General features: G+C 35.6%; 1 protein-coding gene across 7 annotated transcripts in view; it reads right to left on the minus strand.

Moving 5' to 3' along the window:
• Positions 1-18,494, minus strand: part of BIN1 (bridging integrator 1) — a 189,838-nt gene that overhangs the window by 64,927 nt on the left and 106,417 nt on the right. For 5 of the 7 annotated variants that reach the window (XM_053698092.1, XM_053698096.1, XM_053698095.1 and 2 more), the window contains exons 7-11: positions 17,152-17,237; positions 12,444-12,519; positions 8,928-9,019; positions 2,809-2,853; positions 1-181 (exon numbers count right to left, since the gene is read on the minus strand). In XM_053698092.1, coding sequence (XP_053554067.1) covers positions 1-181; positions 2,809-2,853; positions 8,928-9,019; positions 12,444-12,519; positions 17,152-17,237 — 480 coding nt within the window. The remainder of the gene's footprint in view (positions 182-2,808; positions 2,854-8,927; positions 9,020-12,443; positions 12,520-17,151; positions 17,238-18,494) is intronic. The other 2 variants (XM_053698094.1, XM_053698098.1) reach the window with 1 other exon arrangement.

The following is an 18,494-nucleotide window of genomic DNA, read 5'->3' on the forward strand; positions in this document are numbered from 1 at the left end:
CTGAGAAGGAGACTTGGACACAGTAACAGTCGGTGTCTCCCCAAAAAATGTAGATGTTGCTGATGCTGAGGGTGAATCAAAGGTTTCCTCGGGTTCATGGTTCACAGTCTTGCTCTCAGAGGCAGGAGGTCCATCAAGTGGTGGGGAGGAGGTTTTGTTCGGTTTTACAGAGCTGGCATCACTGAAAAATGTCAGGAAGCACCATGGTTTGTGAGTTTCACATCATCATGACACAATGATTGGTTATCAAAACAATGCAGTGGCATATTTAATTATTTTTAAAAAAATGTATATTGTCCTTGTCAAATAAATCAGCCATCCTCTACCCTCTAGTTTTATATCATATGTAACTCATGCAAAATTCTCACAACAGGGCAGTTGCTAATCAAATATTTCATGCGTAATATACATACAGCCTCTATTATCCCCTTCTGTCAGCCACATATAAAACGGGGTTTAAACCCTATTAAACCACATTACAGATCAGAACAAAGCTGCTGTCAGCCTCATACAGTATTAACTTCATGAGGATCGAAACAGAGCAGTGTGTAATCCCCTGGCAGCCATGTACACAGTAGGTTTTTTTAGGCCATGTCAGCCATATACACAGCAGTTTTTTAGACCTTGTCAGCCATATACACAGCAGTGTCTTAGGAATCGCCATATGCACAACTTCTTGTCAGATCTATATTCAGGGCAACTGCATGTAGAACAGTATCAATCGTTTGCTTTGCAAATACTGGGCAATATTAAAGCTCAAAACATGTACTCACCACCTCCCTATGACTCTCCAACCCTAGTGGCCAAGAGAGAAGTACATGGTCCCTTCATGTACTATGTTGCATGTGATGCCATTTACGGCAACCCTGACCAGCAGAAATACCGCCCACTACACCACCAGGGTGACAGCAGTGAAGTGACTTGGTGACATTCTACTAGCCAATCACATTAATAGAACAAAATTAATACTGGTATGCCATACTGCAAAATTTGCCAACACCATACCTACTGCCTCCATAGGCATGGGCTTTGTGCATATAGGCAGTTGTATGCCCTGTTATTTAATGGTTATAAAATGTGTATCATTGGTGTTCTGTCACCACACTCACAAAGACAAAAAAAACACTGTCAATTATTAGTTCAGCAGTTTAAAACCTTGAGTTACCGTTAGTGTCTTGGAAGTGGTATATAAATGTAGTCACATTTACAATACTTTATAATCATTTCCAAACAATGAGTTTTGTTGCAAAAATTATCTTCTGTCTACCTACAGTCAAACCATAGGCTATTGTGTGCAGTAATTTAAGATTTTATATCAAATATGCATGACCTGTGCCCCTACCCCTTAGCACAAAATGTATTTACACTATGGTTATTTTCCATTTATCCTATTTGTGTTTAACCCATACACATTTTTTTCTACAAGGGCTAATGAACTGTACATTTATTTTATTACATTTATTTGTACATTTATTATTTTTAAACTCATTGGTTTGGCCCACTTTAACTGAGTTAAAATTAAATGTTTTAATAAATATTTATAGAGTCATCTGCTGTGAAAACAAATCTGAATGATGCCAGACATTATATCCATTTATATTAGAATGCATTTACTCTACATATCAGCTAATCATATACAAAAGATACATAAGTTATGTTTGTTTTTTGTGTACAGATACATTGTATGAATTTATTAGACTAACAGGTAGCGACAAATAGTTTATTGCAGTTTGTCCGCCAAACACTGTAGCTCAAAAATGTTCCCAGAAAAATACAGGCAGCAAGTTGTAACTAACGGCCCCTAAGTGTAACACAATCTAGGATGCAATATTGTCACTGAAATGAAATTGCCCATTTAACTTTGCTGCAGTGATATCTTTGCAAGACACAGATACCTTTCCACTTGAATTTATTTTAAAAAAAAATAGTTTTTGTTTGCTCTATATTCTTACAGACGTTTGTTGAATGGTTTATTAAATCAGTATAACTAGTTTTCTAATGTATGCTTTGTTTGTACTCTAGTGTATACGTTTCTAACTTTCTATGTCTAAAGAAATTCTAAACTTGCAGGTTGCATTTGAAAGCATTTTGAAGCGCTACAAAATGTATTGGAGTTGTTTTTCTTTAACATTTTGTGTCTTAGCTACACATGTAACAGTATGGTAAGCAAACTGATAATGCGTGTCATATTTTCCCAGTGTACACCTGTCTGCCTCCTAACACGCATGGACGTAAAAGAAGAGGACTGGTAATATTTTCCTTGATACAGAATCCTGCTACCAAGGAGACAAACAGGACCACTTGTTCAGTCGCTTATTGAAAAATCTAAGCCAGACACTGCATTCATTTGGCATTTTATTCCCAAAAAATAAAGCATAAACAAACAATACAACATAAATAGTAATCGCATTGGAAGAACCTAGATAACACTCTGTCATGCAACAAATTCTTCATTCCAAGAAAGGACTCAATGCTTCTATAGACACAAAATAATTTTAAGTAGATATCCCTGCAAAGTTAGTTGATGGTAAACACTGATTAGGTTGGGGACAGATTTGTTGAGAAAACAGAAAACATAAATATGTTAGCTATCGAAAACGGTTAGTTTCTCTTGAGAAAAGATAGACTGTGTTAGCAATTAAATGTACCATCCACTGTTCTGGTTTAAATAAATAAAATAAGGTGATACACATTAAGTTATGATGCTCATGCTTCACTCAAACAAAAAAGAAGAAATAACTTCATTGGCTAAACTTAATATTATTTATGCACTCAACACCCTTCACATGATGCGCTTTTTAACACTACCTGCTCCTCTTTAGCCGCAGTCTGGAGAACAAATTAGTTTTCTTTCTGTTGGAATTGGTAGGGTGCAAATTCTGATCATTAATAAGAAATCACATTCTTGATAAAGTCCAATAAATAAGAAACAGTAATGCAGCCTTGATTTGGAGCCATTTAAAATACTTATTTATTGACCTCTACATATTATGCACAAAGTTTAAATAAAATTGTTATTCCTGAAAAAAAAATATAAATAATAATAATATTATATATATATATATATATATATATATATATATATATATATATATATATATTCATTCATATTCATTTTTTTCCTAGAAAAAGCTCCGACAAATGTTGATATGGTAAAATATTTTTTTTTTGCATTGGATGAGGTATGACAGATTGACAGCTTCTCAGATCGGCCAGTCAGGAGATGTACATTAATAGCTAAATATAATCTTGGCAAGAATATAAAGCAGCATCATGTTTCACCCTAGAATTTCCTACATGCAGAATAAAATGCAACGGCTTAAAATATACACTTATAGAAAAATATGCCTCCCAGTTGCCAGTCCTTTGGATGGTCAAACCTTGTTTTAAGGGAAAGTCCTGTCATTCCGACCACTATAAATAGCTCTTTCTGAATTTATGCTTTAAAGCAGGATCAGCCTTCCAAATAATCGGCTAGATTACGAGTTTTGCAATATGAGTGAAAAAAGTTCATAACGATGCTTTTTCACTACCGCTGGTATTACGAGTTTTGCAGGTATATCTGTACCGCACACTTTTTTGGCCGTAACACAACGTAACTACAGCAGATTTCAAAAAGTCCTTTTTCAATGTTACTTCCATAGCGCCTGTATTACGAGTTTGCCTGTCCGGCCAAAAAGTGAGCTGTACAGCCCATAACTACAAGATCCGTACCGTAAACTGAAAGTCAGTAGTTATGGCTTTTATGTTACAAAGCCGTAACATAAAACTCATAACTTAAGTGCTAAAAAGTACACTAACACCCATAAACTACCTATTAACCCCTAAACCGAGGCACTCCCGCATCGCAAACACTAAAATAAAATTATTAACCTCTAATCTGCCGCTCCCAACATCACCGCCACTATAATAAACATATTAACCCCTAAAACGCCGTACTCCTGCATTGCAAACACTAGTTAAATATTAACCCCTAAACTGCTGTCCCTAACATCGCCGTAACCTACATTACTGTTATTAACACCTAATCTGCTGCCCCCAAAATCGCCGCCACTATACTAAAGTTATTAACCCCTAAACCTAAGTCTAGCCCTAACACCCACTAACTTTAACATAATTAAAATAAATCTAAATAAAAATTACAATACCTAAATAATTCCTATTTAAAACTAAATACTTACCTATAAAATAAAACCTAAGCTAGCTACAATATAACTAATAGTTACATTGTATCTAGCGTAGGTTTTAATTTTATTTCACAGGTAAGTTTGTATTTATTTAACTAGGTAGACTAGTTAGTAAATAGTTATTAACTATTTACTAACTACCTAGTTAAAATAAATACAAACTTACCTGTAAAATAAACCTAACCTTACACTACAATTAAATCAATTACATTATTAAATACAATTAACTAAATTACAAAAAAAAAAAAAAACACTAAATTACACAAAATAAAAAAGAAATTATCAAATATTTAAACTAATTACACCTAATCTAATAGCCCTATCAAAATAAAAAAGCCCCCGCAAATAAAAAAAAAAACCTAGCCTAAACTAAACTGCCAATAGCCCTTCAAAGGGCCTTTTGTGGGCATTGCCCCAAAGAAATCAGCTCTTTTACCTGTAAAGAAAAAATACAAACAACCTCCCAACAGTAAAACCCACCACCCACACAACCAAACCCCCCAAATAAAATCCTATCTAAAAAAACTAAGCTCCCCATTGCCCTGAAAAGGGCATTTGGATAGGCATTGCCCTTAAAAGGGCGTTTAGCTCTTTTTCAGCCCAAACCCAAAGCTAAAAATAAAACCCATCCAATAAACCCTTAAAAAAAACTAACACTAACCCCTGAAGATCCACTTATACAGTTTTTGAAGACCAGACATCCATCCTCAACAAAGCCGGGAGAAGTCTTCATCCAAGCGGGCAGAAGTCCTCAACGAAGCCGGGAGAAGTCTTCATCCAAGCGGCAAGAAGTGGTCCTCCAGGTGGGCAGAAGTCTTCATCCAGATGGCATCTTCTATCTTCATCCTTCCGACATGGAGCAGCTCCATCTTCAAGACATCTGGCGCGGAGCATCCTCTTCTTTCGACGGCTACTGAAGAATGAAGGTTCTTTTAAGGGACATCATCCAAGATAGCATCCCTTGAATTCCGATTGGCTGATAGAATTCTATCAGCCAATCGGAATTAAAGTTGAAAAAATCCTATTGGCTGATTGGATCAGCCAATAGGATTGATCTTCAATCCTATTGGCTGATCCAATCAGCCAATAGAATTGAGCTCACATTCTACTGCATCAGCCAATAGAATTTTTTCAACTTTAATTCTGATTGGCTGATAGAATTCTATCAGCGAATTGGAATTCAAGGGACACCATCTTGGATGACATCCCTTAAAGGAACCTTCATTCTTCAGTAGCCGTCGGAAGAAGAGGATGCTCCGCGCTGGATGTCTTGAAAATGGAGCCGCTCCGCGTTGGAAGGATGAAGATAGAAGATGCTGTCTGGATGAAGACTTCTGCCCGCCTGGAGGACCACTTCTTGCCGCTTGGATGAAGACTTCTCCCGGCTTCATTGAGGACTTCTGCCTGCTTGGATGAAGACTTCTCCCAGCTTGATGAGGATGGATGTCCGGTCTTCAAAAACTGTAAGTGGATCTTCAGGGGTTAGTGTTTTTTAAGGGTTTATTGGGTGGGCTTTATTTTTAGATTAGGGACTTTGGGCAATGGAAAAGAGCTAAATGCCCTTTAAAGGGCAATGCACATCCAAATGCCCTTTTCAGGGTAATGGGGAGCTTAGGTTTTTTTTTAGATAGGAATTTATTTGGGGGGGTTGGTGGTGTGGGTGGTGGGTTTTACTGTTGGGGGTTGTTTGTATTTTTTTTTATTTCTTTAGGGCAATGCCCCGCAAAAGGTCCTTTCAAGGGCTATTGGCAGTTTAGTTTAGGCTAGGGGTTTTTTTTTATTTTGATAGGGCTATTAGATTAGGTGTAATTAGTTTAAATATTTGATCATTTCTTTTTTATTTTGTGTAATTTAGTGTTTACTATTTTTTGTAATTTAGTTAATTGTATTTAATTAATGTAATTGATTTGATTGTAGTGTAATGTTAGGTGTTAGTGTAAGACAGGTTAGGTTTTATTTTACATTTAAATTTGTATTTATCTTAACTAGGTAGTTAGTAAATAGTTAATAACTATTTACTAACTAGTCTACCTAGTTAAAATAAATACAAACTTAGCTGTGAAATAAAAATAAAACCTAAGATAGCTACAATGTAACTATTAGTTATATTGTAGCTAGCTTAGGGTTTATTTTACAGGTAAGTATTTAGTTTTAAATAGGAATTATTTAGGTATTAATTGTCATTTTTATTTATATTTATTTTAATTATGTTAAAGTTAGTGGTGTTTGGGTTACGTTAGGGTTAGACTTAGGGTTAGGTTTAGGGGTTAATAACTTTAGTATAGTGACGGCGACGTTGGGGGCGGCAGATTAGGGGTTAATAACTAATGCAGGTGGCGGAGGTGGTGGGGGTGGCAGATTAGGGGTTAATAAGTATAATGTAGGTGTCGGCGATGTTGGGGGCGGCAGATTAGGGGTTAATAACTAATGCAGGTGGCGGAGGTGGTGGGGGTGGCAGATTAGGGGTTAATAAGTATAATGTAGGTGTCGGCGATGTTGGGGGCGGCAGATTAGGGGTGTTTAGACTCCGGGTTTATGTTAGGTGTAAAAATCAATTTTCTTTCCACATAGGAATCAATGGGGCTGCGTTACGGAGATTTACACTCCTTTATTGCAGGTGTTAGGCTTTTTTTTAGCTGGCTCTCCCCATTGATGTCTATGGGGAAATCATGCACGAGCACGTAAAACCAGCTCAAAGCAGCGCTGGTATTTGGGTGCCGTATGGAGCTCAATGGAGCTCAACACTGCCATATTGCCTGCTAACGCTGGGTTTTTGCACACCTGTAATAGCAGCGCTATAGGGAGGTGAGCGGTGGAAATAACTTGCAAGTTAGCACCGAGCCGCTCATAATCTAGTCGAATGTTTTTTTGCGTGGCCCTTAAAACCACTAAGCAAAAAAAAAAAAAGACACCAATAATATTTTACTAAAAAAGCCATTTCAAATAATTATGAATGTATCAAACTATGTAAATTTGAGCATTATATTCAGTTAAAATAATTTAATTAATAGTTACTAATTCCCTAAGTAGTTTTTAACTAAACATTTGAATATGATCTCTCATTTTAAACTTGACTTTTTGGCTTTAGCTTAAAGATGAAAATAATTAATGTGGCAGCAGGCTAAGCATTCCATTAGAGTTTGGCCCTCCATAATAATGGGTGGCCCTGCTGTAAAGGAGAGAAAAAATAAATTTTATTTTGAAGTCAGGGCGTGAATATTTTATATACACAGGGCTAGCCATGACAATGTATTTGTTTCAGATTCTTAGCGCAATAGATACATATTGGGATATAATGCTGCACAATTAATATATATGCCTTTGAGGGGGAGAAAGGGGAGATACCCACATAGCATGCACATATAAATGATTAATTGTGTAGGCTACGGATGTTTTCCTACAACATTATATTTTATCAAAATGATCTCCAAACCATACATACCTGTATCTAACCAAATAATATAAAAAACATAACATTATGGTTAATAATGTCAATGTATATAATTTTTTAGGAGTCTCATTAATTCTAATTTTGATAATTGCACCAGCAGAGAGGATATATATATAGATATATATATATATATATATATATATATAGAGAGAGAGAGAGAGAGAGAGAGAGAGAGAGAGAGAGAGAGAGAGAGAGAGAACAGTCTATCTGATAGAGATATGATGAAATGTGAGATAATAGCCTAATCTAATATCCTGTCAGCTCTAGCTGAATTCACCTTATGTTGATTCATCCCTTTCTAAAGGGACAGTCAACACCAGAAATGTTGTTGTTTAAAAAGATAGATAACCCCTATATTACCCATTCCCCAGTTTTGCATAACCAACACAGTTATAATAATACACATTTTTCCTCTGTGATTACCTTGTAGCTAAGCTTCTGAAAACTGCCCCCTTATTTCAGTTCATTTGACAGACTTGCATTTTAGTCAATCAGTGCTCACTCCTAGGTAACTTCACATGCATGATCTCAATATTATCTATATGAAACACATGAACTAACGCCCTCTAGTGGTGAAAAAATGTCAAAATGCATTCAGATTAGAGGCATCCATCAAGGTCTAAGGAATTAGCAAATTAATCTTCTAGGTTTAACTTTCAACTAAGAATATCAAGAGAACAAAGCAAAATTGGGGATAAAAGTAAAATGGAAAGTTGTTTAAAATTACATGCCCTATTTGAATCATGAAAGTTTATTTTGGACTTGACTGTCCCTTTAAGCATTTCTGTCCTTTCCAGTGCAATGTTATTCCACATAGCCAACAGTATATTATTCCTATTAATATTTTTCATTCCTAATTTTAAAAAAATGTAACTGAATTTTCGATCACTGTTCTAAGCAATTCATGCTGGAGACAATAGACACCTTTGCAATTATCCTGAAAGAAAGACATATTTGTGTTTAATACTATATATATATATACAAAATTAAATGAAAAGTTACATCTTTATCCAGCAATGGTCAAGCCTAAAATGATGGTGTGCCTAAATGAGATAAAGCTCTGGTTTATTGTATCTTTTATTAAATCAATTGCAGACTGCAGTAGGATAAAGACATAAACTTGCATTTATTTATTTTCAAATCTGCTGCAAGTAGATACATACTATATATATTTGACATCTGTGCAATGCAAATCCAGTAATGTTTTAAAGTGAATACATCATTTCCCTGTAATTTTTATCCTGATGAGTTCTGCAACATAAAACACTCCAACAAGCACTCACACTAACCTTGGCTGAGCTTTCACAGTGTAAGTATTGCTTGACGTCTTTCCCTGATGTTTTTCCAGATTCACCATTACATCATTGAGATTTTGATGCAGCTGTAAAAAAAGAATTCCAAATACAGGAGGGTGAAAATTTCCTATGAGAATAAAAAAAGAGCGGAGCGTGTGTTTTTACAAAATGTATGTATTTTTTTCAGTGGGTAATTCCCTATATTAACAACCATATGAAATATGTTGTCATATATTCCATAACTAATGACATCTGAGAAACAATTTGCCATTACTTCTCATCAGCAGTTTGTAACAAAAAAACACAATATTATTGTGCAGTCCTCTATGGAAGTCAATCCAGTGAGTTTTTAAAACAGACAGAAAATAAGCATTAAAAGGTAGGCTAACAAATCCAGAGAAATGACAGTCAGCGCTAATCTTTATGAGACCCAGCTCATCACTTGTGGCCAGGCCAGAACTGGGCCTAGATTATCATTTGCAGCTGGGCCCATCACTTGTGGCAGGCAGGAATTGAATCTAGCTCATCGCTTGCAGTCAAACACATCACTTGTGGCCAGGACTGAATTGAACCTAGGTCATCAGTTGGAGCTAGGAGATAACTGGGACAGTTTGCAGCTGTTATTTCATTTTTTGTCAATTAGGTCTATCCAAAAATACATTTAAGAGGGATTATGTTCGACTAGTGAGCAGATCATCTTGGCTATCTCCGTGGTTTGTGAATCTAGCCCAAAGCAACATGTCAGTAATAGAGAAAAAGGATAAATAAATGTGTAGTTAACTGATTGACAACTACTAAACAATGGAACCCTTCAACAAGGTTCTCTTTTTTGTGAGTGTTGCAAAATAAGCAAATAGAAAACCCACATCCAGCTAAACAAAACTTTCAGGGCAGCACCCAACATGCGAGTGCCATAGGTTTACTATGAAGTTATCTGGGTGTCTCCCATTGGCTTGCAATCAGATTGTAATTTATGTAACTACAACAAGAGAAAATGTATCTTATCAAATGCAAAGAAATTATGTAGGCTCTGGAAAAGCACATTACTCACAGTGATTAGCCTCTATATATACTACTTTATCCCTAGATACATCATCTCTAAGATCCATCTTTGTATATTAATTTTGAACATGTATGTTTTGATTGTTTGTGTTTTCTTTTTGTTATGATCAAGACATAGGGGCCTATCTATCAAGCTCCGAATGGAGCTTGAGACCCCGTGTTTCTGGCGAGCCTGCAGCAGTTTCTAAAGACCTCCAAATGGAGCTTGAGACCCCGTGTTTCTGGCGAGCCTGCAGCAGTTTCTAAAGACCTCTACTCCATAACCTGTCTGCATGCTCTGAGCAGAAGGACAGACATCACCACAAATCAACCCGATCGAGTACAATCGGGTTGATTAACACCCCCTGCTGGCGGCCGATTGGCCGCGAGTCTGCAGGGGGCGGCGTTGCACCAGCTGGTGCAATGTTGAATACGGAGAGCGTATTGCTCTCAGCATTCAGCGATGTCTGTCAGACCTGATCCGCACTGTCGGATCAGGTCCGACAGACATTTGATAAATAGGCCTCATAGTCACTGTTCAAGTGTATAACTCTTGCACCTAAATGGTCATACAATTCCTTAATGTTTAAAGAGAAAAACCCCATTCATCAAATTTTGATTCTAAAGATCCCAATATAAATAGCAAATCTGATAGCGCAGACTAATAAAGTGAAGTTTTTCTAAAATAGTCCCTTGTACCACCAAAATACCCCCAAAAAAATGTCTGGTAAGTCACAGGGTTTTTTTTCTGCTGATTTTTATGGGGGTAAATTAAAGACCACAGTATGAAAAGTTAGAAAAGGGGGTACTGAGATGAGGTTAATAATTAAACAGGGTCTAGAATGGCAGACACACAACAAGGACTACATAGAGTAAATAGATACAGCAATAATGTGACTGAGGGGCCAATTATCTAAACCTCACCAGATCACGTGGTTTTTTTTGCACAAATGTTTGCAGTGACTGCCCCCGTGGAATTATTTTAAGAAGGGGCAATCCCTGCGAGTGGTGAGATGTCTCCTCTTGAAATTAATGGAGCTCTCTGGAAAGAGAAACTTTTATGTGTAGGGCAAAGTTAGCAATGAGCAGGGAGTACACCTTAAAATGAAATACTGCAGCCAATATAAATCACATTACTCTGCTTTCTGTGTATAGCATCTTAGAATTTAGCCTACATTTTCATATGCATGTGTTTTCCTATTAGGGTATTAAGTATTTTGAGTATTTTGTTTTGCAACCTCGCCAACTTTTCATTTGCAAGAAAAAACTGTGAGAACTGTAGGGCGGAAATGTTTAGAGAATTATGCGGGATTTGAGAGAAAATTACACACGCCCATTAAACACCCATGTTCAGCCCATTTTACGAAAAAACAACAATTACGCTTTGTATTTTGTACTTATAAATACAAATTTTTATGTGTTTTTTTGCACTTCCACTGTACTTAAATTATGGTTTAGGTTGTGCATAATAAATGCGATTTATTCCTGTGTAATTTATATCGTTTTTGATAAAATACAATTTAAAACATTTTGGTACGATTTTTGCTGCACCTTAACAATTGTTTTCCAGTGTATTTTTGTATAAATAGTTAAATTATTTGTTTTGTTTTGTAATGTATGTATCTTCTTCTCATATGGAAATGCAGTATACACCCCTTAGCGAGACACCTGTTTTCAGGGTAAAAAAGTGGCTTTATATAATTCCGCCAGGGAAAAAGGACTGGCGAGCATTCTTATAGAATCTGTCCTTTAGATAATCGGCCCCTCAGTCAAGAGGAGAAAGGGAGAAAGGCGAATACAGAGCGTAACAGTCACAGGATTCTATAATATGTCTTTAAAAATATTCTTGTGTTCATTTCACAGCAAAAGGTGAGAAATTGGTATTTAATTCAGCACAATACAACTGGGGGCAAAGGTATCAGTAATAGATCAGATAGCTTTTGTAAAACCTGTTTGCAGAAAAATGGAAAGAGTAATTAATGAAGGGTGATTGTTTCTTTGAACATTTTTCTACTTCTTAGGGCTAGATTTATTAAATCAATACGGCTGCAAGTTCTCACAAGAACTTGCTCGCCGTAATTTATCAAGCAGCGATCACCAGACCGCTGCATCCCTAACCTCTTCGCCACCTCTAAGGTGGCGAAATTCAATCTCCTCGGTCTAGTCAGACCGAGGAGATTGACAGCTCCTGCCCGCGCTTGATTGGCTGTGCGCGGGCAGGGGGTGGGATTGCACGCGAGTGCAATGGCGAATACCTGCGGGTAATTTCGCCCCGCCACAGGTGAGCTGAGACGTACAGGGGCGCGTATACGTGCCCCTGTCCGCCTCAGCTTTAATAAATCTAGCCCTTAGTATGAACTAAAAGCATTTGGGAACCTGGAGGTCAATAGATTTATCACCCAAATAAACAGTTGATGTGTTAAACTGTAACATATGGTGCCCTAGAAGCAGGCGCATCTTTCATCTTACCTTGCTCATCTCTTTATGGAAGTTTTCTTCCAGCCCAGCTATGCTCTGGAATGTGTTGACATAGAAACCAACACGGCTACAAATAAAAGATAAATGCCATCAGCTGCTATCCCCATAAGACCACATTTCATATCAGCAAAAGGTAGACCTTCTTTTCATGATGCAGTTTTACACTTTTGAAACAAATTCTTCTTTTTAAATAATTGCAAAACATTACTAAATTACTACTATTAAGATGTTTTTATGAAAATATTTTTTTAATACTGAAAACAGCAATGAAATACGTGACAAAAAAACATGAAACAAACAAAACTAAGCAAATAAAGTAATAAACAATATGTTTTTCACACATATTGTAATATTTTGACAGCTGCAGGTGATCAAGCATTGTGTCATGTAAACTGTTAATAAAACAACTGCACTAGGCAGTATTTTGGGGGTAAAGTTGGCGGGAGTGGGGTGTTAGGGAAAAAAACAGCACTGAAAAGTGCCTTTAAATTGTGCTCTATGGGAAAGGCATGTTCCCAGTAAATATATTTGGATATGCTTATATACATATATATTTAACACATAAATATATATATATATATATATATATGTAAATAAGCATATACTGTACATATTTAATAGTGCTGCCATCGCTGCACTACTTAACCCCTTCGCTGTGCTTAGGGCTTTAGAACAACGATCCCATTGGAGCATATGGAATCATTTGCATTGCTGTCAACTTGTAATACCAGCACACATTACCGTGCTCTGATATTACTCAGTAAATCGCAAATAACGTTTTCACAAAAGCAATATTTAGCGCTCCACTAGTAATCTGGCCCTTAACATGATATACAACCCCCTTCATGTCTGTGTTAGTAAAGTTTCACTCTCACCCTGCAATTTTAGTGTATGATCTCTTGCTAAACTTTTAACATTTACAAGACAGCCTTACTTCATTTCTTAATATAATTTAACATTTATATTCCAAATATGTCTTCTTCCTCCATTTAAAAAAGTCTTTGTTTCTAAAAAGCATCACCATTTTAGGGGCTGCCAGTTTAGCACTTTGTCCATTTACAGTTGTAGATTTTGCAATTTCATTAAAGTGATGGTAAACTTGATTGTAACTGAATATATCAGTGTAACTACCATATAAACCCAAACCCACTTTCATTCATCAATTAATTTTTTCTAAATAAAGGTGTTCTTACGGCTAATCGCTCCGATTTACTCCTACCACTCCACCTCCCGGCGCTGATCTACACTTTTTTTCCGATGGCATTTCTTCATCCAGCTGATTTTTTGGCCTTTAGGCAGCCAACTCCCTAAACAGCATGTCCCTTGGATCAGTTGCGCATGTGTTTTTTTCCTACTGATCCCGGACTCCACCACTTAGGGCTAGATTTATCAAAGGCTAGGAGAACTCTGTATGTGCTTTGCCTGTAACTGCGCCCCAGCTCGCCTCTGGAGAAGCGCACATGTGCGCATGAATTTATCATAAAAATAGAGGTAACTTTGTGCAGGTGAGCTTGGGCGTAATAACGATAAATTTTGCCTGTCGGAAACGGCATATACTCCCTATTTATCACAGTACATCTCTATAAATATTTACGCCACCATGTTTTGATTATTAAAAAAGTGTTTATAAGTTAATATTTAGCTTATATTTATATTATATAATGTTTCTGTGCTGTTTTTTTATATATGTTGATAATTTAAGATCGCAAAAAATAAATATCTTAAAATATCGATCTATATATATAACTGTTGGTACCCATATGCACCAGTGGAAGCGTAAATTTTTGACAATAACAGCCTCATCTTGGCACTGAGCCTTTGAAAAATTAGTTAAAAGAAGAAAGTACTGCATCACAAGATGTAAAAGCATGTATTATAATGGTGTTCGCCTCAGTCTGCATGGCGAAATATACAACACGCAATTAAAGCCGAAATTGCAGTTCCCTATCGACGCAAAGCCATGATAAATAAGAAAATGGGCGTATTTGTAGGTCGTGCTGTTAAATTACGCCTATTACTAATGTAAATTGTAGCACTCGGGAGCGCACCTGTGCGCCTAGGCGAATGCACGCTGAGTGCGAAGTTTCTTTCAGATTTGCGCAATTATAGGCGCAGAGTGCTTTGATGAATATGACGATCAGTTTGTATGAGCTATTTTGGACGTAATTATAGGAGAAGGGCTTTGATAAATCTAGCCCTTAAAGGCAAGAAAATCAATTGGCCAAATGAAAAAATGTCACCGAAAAAAAAGTATAGATCAGTGCCGGGAGGAAAAGCAGGAGTAGTAAATTGGAGCGATTAGCAGTAAGAACACTTTTATCATATAACTTCAGCCAGGGTTTGGTATTTGGTTTATGTCTTGCCATAAAAAAGGGATGGCTACCTTCTTTGCCAACTCTGAAAGGGACCTGATCGGCAACCTGATCCCAGGAAAGAATTATTTAATAGTGAATTCAGCAAATTAATATTGTCATTCTACATGGAAGGCTGTGGACAACCGCATAAGTGACCATCTTTTCCTGCCAAGCTCCTTTGGGACTAAGATCTAAACTAGCTTCTATGTTTCTCCTTTTATATTTGAAACTGTTGCTTTCTGTATTTGTGCTTGTTAATTCTTTTTTATATAAATGCACTGTGACTATTTTTGTTCATAATAAATTTCCTTTATTAAGTTTTTGACTTTGTCAAATATCTGTACCACATTACCAAAAAGACTATTAATAACAGTATTGTGTTTTTCTAGACTGATTTTTGCAAAATTGTGTTTTGGGATTTTTAATCTGTTAGTTGGGGTTTTCATTAGTATTTACCATATAATAATCTTAAAGTGGTGGCAGCAGAAATAGTTTAGTGTGGGTAGCATTAAAGGGGAGTTTTTCTGGGACTATTACAGACGAGAGAATGTTTGTCACAGGCTTGCCTGGAGTGGCTACACTGTGACTAACTGGTTAAGGTGGAAAGAGTCAGTTAACCCTTTCTGTGACAAACTGGTGACTGTTGCATTGTGTGTTAAAACTCCTGTATGTCACATTCAGTTAATATATATACATTATACTTGCAAACCTTAAGACATTGTAGCAACAATCCCATTCTACATACAATGTAATTAAGTTATTTGCTAATATCAGGCAATAGGTTTTACAAGTGCTAGAGAATTTAAGTCTAAACAACTCTGCAAAATCAATTGGGGAGATGTTTTATACAGAGAACAAAGTGGTTATTACAGTTTAAGGTCCAGCAGGACAACACAACATTCTTTTCAGTCTATAGCATTAGAATAACATAACATAACTGTAAATTCACTTGACTCTTATGCTTTATACTGGCCAAGGGCATTGAACTAAAACAAACTTTATCACATTTTTTTTTAATTTTCAATATAAATTTGCTTAAACCATTACATTTGAAATGTGCACAAAAGTGCAAAAAGAAAATCTCTCATATGTTATGCAAACAGTTACACAATTTAATGCACTTGTTTTAACCCCTGCATAGGCATTTCATTTTAACTTCTTATCCCTTTCAAGGGATAGAAAAGTCAAAATTGAAATGTGCATAGGTAATCCAATTATAAATAGAAGGATTTTTAAATATACTTCCACTAGCGAAAATGCTTCTAAAAAAAGGTATTACTGTTTTTCAGCGGCATACTGGTATATGCTGAATGGGTCTGTACATCAATATTCAAACTCAGAGAGCTGGTGGTAGAGTGTATTGTGTGAAGACTTAATTTGTGTCATATACACAACTGCTGACTCTATGATAAGGTGCAGTCTTTAAATACTGGTGCATGGGCCCTCACAATAAATGTGCGTATGCCACTAAAAAACACTAACAACTTATATTGTAAAAATGTTTCTATTTTAATTGAAATGCATTCATTTCAGTTTTAACATTTCTATCCCTTTAACTGTGAAACATGTTGTAGTGCCCCAACACGATTCCCTATTTAAACTTTATTTTCCCTCAAAACCAGAAGGGTTTTCACTTTTTAAAGAAAGAATTTGTATAAATATTTTTTTAATAACATAATTTACCTTTGAAAATTTTAATTAAGTGAAAAATTGTAAAAACAATAAAAATGTGAAAAGAAAGCATATTTGTACATTTAAAGGGACAGTCAACACCACAATTTTTGTTGTTTTAAAAGATAGATAATCCCTTTATTACCCATTCCCCAGTTTTGCATAACCAACACAGTTATATTAATATACTTTTAACCTCTATGATTATCTTGTATCTAAGCCTCTGCAAACAGCCCCTTATTTGAGTACTTTTGACAGACTTGCATTTTAGCCAATCAGTGCTTACTCCTTGGTAAATTCACATGCATGAACTCAATGTTATCTATATGAAACACATGAACTATGCCCTCTAGTGGTGCAAAACTGTCAAATGCAGAGGCGGCCTTCAAGGTCTAATAAATTAGCATATGAACCTCCTAGGTTTAGCTTTCAACTAAGAACACCAAGAAAACAAAGCATAATTGGTGCTAAAAGTAAATTGGAAAGTTGTTTAAAATTACATGCCCTATTTGAATCATGAAAGTTTTTTTTTGGACTTGACTGTCCCTTTAAACACCACAGAAAATCCCATCTATACATTTTTATCATCTGCTTTTAAATGAACAAAAGCAAAACATGGGCTATACAATTATCTACATAACGAGTTCTATAAGGATTTATCAATCTGTACATACCTATTCCATAATGATGGTAACTCCTCTTGTAAATCAATATTCATCTCTTCAAAAACTTTCTGAGATTTTACCAGCTCCTCCTCAGCCTTAAGGTAACACAGAACAATTATAAACCATGAAATATATTTGTTTATAAAAGCACTTTTGCAATACATAAAATGTTGCTATATCTATTACCAGCTAATTGTATCTTACCATATGTTGGAGAAAAGGCTACAGTTGTCCCAAACAGATTTTCCTTAATCCACAGTCTCACAGGACACATAAAATGCCTAAATACATGAGATTCTCTAGCTCATGTACATAGGGAGATTGTATTAAGATACTACTTCTATATTTTAAAATGTTGTGGTAATTATGTGTACAAGAGCAATTAATTTAAAGAGAACTGTATTTAATTAATCAGACATGATCTTTATTTACAATGCAATAGAACTGTAGAGCTTTCCACCATATGATGCTACAATTATGAAATAGAACCGCAAATGAAATGCCAAAGACAGCACTAGACATGAGGTTACACATGAATACCTTGTAGGAATGTCACAATTATTTAGCATACATTAACAGGTATGTGGTTATAAAGTGTTTGGCTGAAAAATTATAGGAGCAATATAAACCTCCTTTTTCAGCTATCCAAACAATGGTACAATAACATCTTATATATATATATATATATCTTACAACAATAAATTTGAAAACCTACACCTTGAAAAAAATATATATAATATATATATATAATATATATATATATATATATATATATAATATATATATATATATATATATATATATATATATATATACAGGGAGTGCAGAATTATTAGGCAAGTTGTATTTTTGAGGATTAATTTTATTATTGAACAACAACCATGTTCTCAATGAACCCAAAAAACTCATTAATATCAAAGCTGAATAGTTTTGGAAGTAGTTTTTAGTTTGTTTTTAGTTATAGCTATTTTAGGGGGATATCTGTGTGTGCAGGTGACTATTACTGTGCATAATTATTAGGCAACTTAACAAAAAACAAATATATACCCATTTCAATTATTTATTTTTACCAGTGAAACCAATATAACATCTCAACATTCACAAATATACATTTCTGACATTCAAAAACAAAACAAAAACAAATCAGTGACCAATATAGCCACCTTTCTTTGCAAGGACACTCAAAAGCCTGCCATCCATGGATTCTGTCAGTGTTTTGATCTGTTCACCATCAACATTGCGTGCAGCAGCAACCACAGCCTCCCAGACACTGTTCAGAGAGGTGTACTGTTTTCCCTCCTTGTAAATCTCACATTTGATGATGGACCACAGGTTCTCAATGGGGTTCAGAT

The sequence above is a fragment of the Bombina bombina genome, chromosome 1, assembly GCF_027579735.1.
Source record: "Bombina bombina isolate aBomBom1 chromosome 1, aBomBom1.pri, whole genome shotgun sequence".
NCBI classification, from domain to species: domain Eukaryota; kingdom Metazoa; phylum Chordata; class Amphibia; order Anura; family Bombinatoridae; genus Bombina; species Bombina bombina.